General features: G+C 41.4%; 1 protein-coding gene across 1 annotated transcript in view; it reads right to left on the bottom strand.

Moving 5' to 3' along the window:
* Window positions 1-4,252, bottom strand: part of LOC139746656 (uncharacterized) — a 120,468-nt gene extending 116,216 nt beyond the window's left edge. Inside the window, exon 1 of the mRNA XM_071658094.1 lies at window positions 3,904-4,252. Within this exon, the coding sequence (XP_071514195.1) occupies window positions 3,904-3,967 (64 nt within the window). The 5' untranslated portion in view covers window positions 3,968-4,252. The remainder of the gene's footprint in view (window positions 1-3,903) is intronic.
* Window positions 4,253-6,000: the final 1,748 nt, after the last annotated feature.

The raw sequence follows: 6,000 nt of genomic DNA on the forward strand, positions 1-6,000 counted from the left end.
AGGAGGATGGATGTGCTGGAAATGAGATGTTTGAGGACAATGTGTGGTGTGAGGTGGTTTCATCGAGTAAGTAACGTAAGGGTAAGAGAGATGTGAGGAAATAAAAAGAGCGTGGTTGAGAGAGCAGAAGAGGGTGTTTTGAAATGGTTTGGGCACATGGAGAGAATGAGTGACGAAAGATTGACCAAGAGGATATATGTGTCGGAGGTGGAGGGAACGAGGAGAAGTGGGAGACCAAATTGGAGGTGGAAAGATGGAGTGAAAAAGATTTTGTGTGATCGGGGCCTGAACATGCAGGAGGGTGAAAGGAGGGCAAGGAATAGAGTGAATTGGAGCGATGTGGTATACCGGGGTTGACGTGCTATCAGTGGATTGAATCAGGGCATGTGAAGTGTATGGGGTAAACCATGGAAAGCTGTGTAGGTATGTATATTTGCGTGTGTGGACGTATGTATATACATGTGTATGGGGGTGGGTTGGGCCATTTCTTTCGTCTGTTTCCTTGCGCTACCTCGCAAACGCGGGAGACAGCGACAAAGCAAAAAGAAAAAAAAAAAAAAATATATATATATATATATATATATATATATATATATATATATATATATATACAAACACAGACATATACATATATACACATGTACATAGTTCATACTGTCTGCCTTTATACATATATATATATATATATATATATATATATATATATATATATATATATATATATATATATATATAAATAAAATAAATATATATATATATATATATATATATATATATATATATATATATATATATATATATATATATATATATATATATATATGTATGTATGTATGTATGTATGTATGTATGTGTGTGTGTGTTTGTGTATGTTTAATTACATAATTACATATCAAGTAATAAGCAATCAATGCATAACCATTTCTTTTTTGTGCCTAACATAAAGAAATTATCAATAATTCAACCAGCTATAACATGTCTAAGGCATTCATATACTCGATATTCAAAGATAATAATATTCTTATAACCGTATAAAATCATCAATCTATCTATCTATCTATCTATCTATCTCTTTATTAATCAATCAATCAATCAATCAATCTATTTATCTATCTATCGATCGATCTATCTATCTATTTATCTATCTATCTTTCTTGCCTGTCACTGAATTCCAGACCCACATCCAGATATCAGAATTCTACAACATCTACTTGTCTACGAGATCTGTCTACCATTTTGCGTCTACCGCAATCTACGCAGAGCTGATCTACATATTCCAGAGTGTCCCGCGTCGAATCGATATAATATTTCCCTTAATTAAACGTTTGGTAATGAACTGAATATGTCACACGAGCGAAAAAAAAAAAGGGAGAAAAAATTCGTATATGAAAATACACATTCGGAGAGAGAGAGAGAGAGAGAGAGAGAGAGAGAGAGAGAGAGAGAGAGAGAGAGAGATGTTTTAAAACACCTGTTTTATCGAGAGAGAGAGAGAGAGAGAGAGAGAGAGAGAGAGAGAGAGAGAGAGAGAGAGAGAGATGTTTTAAAACACCTGTTTTATCGAGAGAGAGAGAGAGAGAGAGAGAGAGAGAGAGAGAGAGAGAGAGAGAGAGAGAGAGATGTTTTAAAACACTTCTTATGTAGAGAGAGAGAGAGAGAGAGAGAGAGAGAGAGAGAGAGAGAGAGAGAGAGATTTTTAAAACACTTCTTATGTCGAGAGAGAGAGAGAGAGAGAGAGAGAGAGAGAGAGAGAGAGAGAGAGAGAGAGAGAGATGTTATAAAACACTTCTTATGTCGAGAGAGAGAGAGAGAGAGAGAGAGAGAGAGAGAGAGAGAGAGAGAGAGAGAGAGAGAGAGAGAGAGAGAGAGAGAGAATGTTTTAAAACACCTGTTTTATCGAGAGAGAGAGAGAGAGAGAGAGAGAGAGAGAGAGAGAGAGAGAGAGAGAGAGATAGAGAGAGAGAGAGATGTTTTATCGAGAGAGAGAGAGAGAGAGAGAGAGAGAGAGAGAGAGAGAGAGAGAATGTTCTAAAACTCCTGTTTTATCGAGAGAGAGAGAGAGAGAGAGAGAGAGAGAGAGAGAGAGAGAGAGAGAGAGAGAGAGAGAGAAGTTTAATAACATCTGTTTTATCGAGAGAGAGAGAGAGAGAGAGAGAGAGAGAGAGAGAGAGAGAGAGAGAGAGAGAGAGAGAGAGAGACAGATGTTCTAGAACACCTGTCTTCGCTGCTAGCCGGGTATATACACATACTCCCGGATGGACGACAAATCGTACAGATTCTTATATAAAAACTTCCTTAATGCAGAAACCAGTTTGCTTCTTCCGTCACTTGAGCCACACTTGACGTATCTGGTGTCAAAAAAACATTCCCTTAAACCTTTCATCACAGAGGTACGACCCTTGAGCGAGCCGGTACGACCCCTCAGCACGACCTACGACCTTAGATCACGGCCTTACGATCCTCGAGTTATGATGGTTTGACCTTTGACCTGACCCTTATGAAAAAGGGTGGGCCATTGACCGGGTTTTGGTTCTCACATCTAAGGGTCGATCTAAAGACGACGTCATTATACCTAAGGGTCGTACCGTCGTGCTCAAGGGTCGTAATCGTCGTGCTCAAGGGTCGTACCGTCGTGCTCAAGGGTCGTAATCGTCGTGCTCAAGGGTCGTACCGTCGTGCTCAAGGGTCGCACCGTCGTGCTCAAGGGTCGTACCGTCGTGCTCAAGGGTCGTACCGTCGTGCTCAAGGGTCGTAATCGTCGTGCTCAAGGGTCGTAATCGTCGTGCTCAAGGGTCGTACCGTCGTGCTCAAGGGTCGTAATCGTCGTGCTGAAGGATCGTACCGTTGTGCTGAAGGTCGTACCTTCGTGCTCAACGGTCGTAATCGTCGTGCTCAAGGGTCGTAACGTCGTGCTCAAGGGTCGTGTCATCGTGCTCAAGGGTCGTGTCTTCGTGCTCAAGGGTCGTAATCGTCGTGCTCAAGGGTCGTACCGTCGTGCTGAAGGGTTGTGTCATCGTGCTCAAGGGTCGTACCTTCGTGCTCAAGGGTCGTAATCGTCGTGCTCAAGGGTCGTGTCATCGTGCTCAAAGGTCGTACCTTCGTGCTCAAGGGTCGTACCATCGTGCTCAATGGTCGTACCGTCGTGCTCAGGGGTCGTACGGTCGTGCTCAAGGATCGTACCCTCGTGCTCAAGGGTCGTACCGTCGTGCTCAAGGGTCGTGTCATCGTGCTCAAGGGTCGTACCGTCGTGCTCAAGGGTCGTAATCGTCGTGCTCAAGGGTCGTACCGTCGTGCTCAAGGGTCGTGTCATCGTGCTCAAGGGTCGTACCGTCGTGCTCAAGGGTCGTACCGTCGTGCTCAAGGGTCGTACCGTCGTGCTCAAGGGTCGTTAAATGCGTAAGGAAGCAAAGTATTTAGTGATTCAAACTGATATTTGACAAATGTAATTCCTATACTGAAGTTCATCTATACTGAAGTTTACCTATACTGAAGAACACCTATAGCGAAGTTTACGTAAACTCTTTCCAAAACTAGTTTACCTCCAACTAGTCTTGCCCTCCTCATGTTCACTAAAACCTACTAGTTTGCACTTCGTCATCTTGCATCAAAAACTTTAATAAAAGTTCATTCAATATATATTTTTTTTACACTCCTCTCAACGGAAGTATAATGATGAGGATGTGATCATTACACGAAAGTGCACTTGGGAACTTATCGTGTTTCATTTCCCCGTGGACTCACTTACGAATATATATATATATATATATATATATATATATATATATATATATATATATATATATATATATATTTATATATATATATAATGAGCTTTACTATATAAATGGTTTGCGAAAACAAAAATTACTTTTTGAATTACATTTCGTATTATCATTTACTTACCTTTTCTGCTACTCAGAGCCGCTAAGAGAGACAGAAGTATCCTCCAAGAGTACTGGCCATCCATGATCCTCCAAGTGCACTACAAACTACCAATTCGAGGTGATTAAGTAACCACTAAAAGCCCACTTGTTGAAGAGGCCACTGTTTAAAAAAACGTCGACAAATCCACTTTTGACGAGCGTCATTAGCGGTCCTACACCATCGGCATCCACACTCAACACAGTTGTCATCAAAGGAAAATAAATTATAAAGAAGTTTTACGTTGGGAGAAACTTTGTAAATGTGACCCAAAAAAGTTCACGTCAGGAAGAGTCGAGAGCGCGAGACACACACAACCTCTCCTCCTGGCGTCCCGTTGATAACTGAGTGTGAAGTGGTTGTTCCGTGGGATTGAAAAAAGTGTTCCACACTTCCCGACCCACTTGAAAATCAGGAGAAATCGTCATATACACATGATGGATTCGTTCTTAACTCTACTCTTGCTGTAGAAGGTCTGCTTTTAAACTTATCTGGAACCATGGGGGTTAGTCGCATGGCTTAGAACTGAAGTTAACACATCAAGAGCTTGGAAATAGTCGTACGCCAGGCAGCGGGACCCGGGACGCTGTTGCCATAGCAACGCACGTGAGAGACGACGCCAGGTCGTGGCTCGTGGCGTTCGTGTAGGGGGAATAAACAAATATTTTCCCTTGTCTTTAAACCCTCACAGGAAACCGAACAGCCTAGCTCCTTCATCCTCAAATGAAGGATTGTTTCCTTCGTCGCCATCAAAGACACATAACGAATCACAGAACCTGGAACGTAAAAGGGAATTTGAATAATTTAAGAAACTTTGTGTTGGAAACATTAGTTTGGCCAGTCATAGACTTCGTTATAGCCCCCAGCAGCGAGATAGGAGGCTTCGCTAATGGTGAGGTATTTGTAGAGAACGGGATGAACGTTAATATGGAAACGTTAAGGAGTCGTAAACGTTTTTAATGTCTGAACGTTAAAATAAATAGGCAAATTTTTAAACACTAGACGAGTTTCCAATGAGGCTATTGAAGCTCAGAATAAAGTTCATTAGGTTGCATTTATAGCCTTGAAATATAGGATTACCGACCAATTACATGTATTGCACGACATATTTGTCTTAAAAAAGTATATTTTAAACCCCCTTTTCGCCCCTGCTTCCCCAGGGGTGTCATTTCGTGTGTGGCGGGGTGGCGATAGGAAGGGATGAAGGCAGCAAGTATGAATATGTACATATATATAACTATATATAACTATATATATATATATATATATATATATATATATATATATATATATATATATATATATATTACTTATTTATTTAATTATTCATTATATATTTTTGGTTTGCTTTGTCGCTGTCTCCCACGTTAGCGAGATAGCGCAAGGAAACAGACGAAAGAATGGCCCAACCCATCCACATACACACATATATATATATACATACACGTCCACACACGCAAATATACATACCTAAACATCTCAACGTATACATATACTTCGCCCCCTCCCCCACCCTATGATTCACTTCCGCTTCCATGGTTCCATCCGCTGCCAGATCCACTCCCAGATATCTAAAACACTTTACTTCCTCCAGTTTTTCTCCATTCAAACTTACCTCCCAATTGACTTGACCCTCAACCCTACTGTACCTAATAACCTTGCTCCTATTCACGTTTACTCTCAACTTTCTTCTTTCACACACTTTACCAAAGTCAGTCACCAGCTTCTGCAGTTTCTCACATGAATGAGCCACCAGGTGAGGTGAGTTTGAATGGAGAAAAACTGGAGGAAGTGAAGTGTTTTAGATATCTGGGAGTGGATCTGGCAGCGGATGGAACCATGGAAGCGGAAGTGGATCATAGGGTGGGGGAGGGGGCGAAAATTCTGGGGGCCTTGAAGAATGTGTGGAAGTCGAGAACACTATCTCGGAAAGCAAAAATGGGTATGTTTGAAGGAATAGTGGTTCCAACAATGTTGTATGGTTGCGAGGCGTGGGCTATGGATAGAGTTGTGCGCAGGAGGATGGATGTGCTGGAAATGAGATGTTTGAGGACAATGTGTGGTGTGAGGTGGTTTGAT

Source organism: Panulirus ornatus, chromosome 65 (genome assembly GCF_036320965.1).
Source record: "Panulirus ornatus isolate Po-2019 chromosome 65, ASM3632096v1, whole genome shotgun sequence".
NCBI classification, from domain to species: domain Eukaryota; kingdom Metazoa; phylum Arthropoda; class Malacostraca; order Decapoda; family Palinuridae; genus Panulirus; species Panulirus ornatus.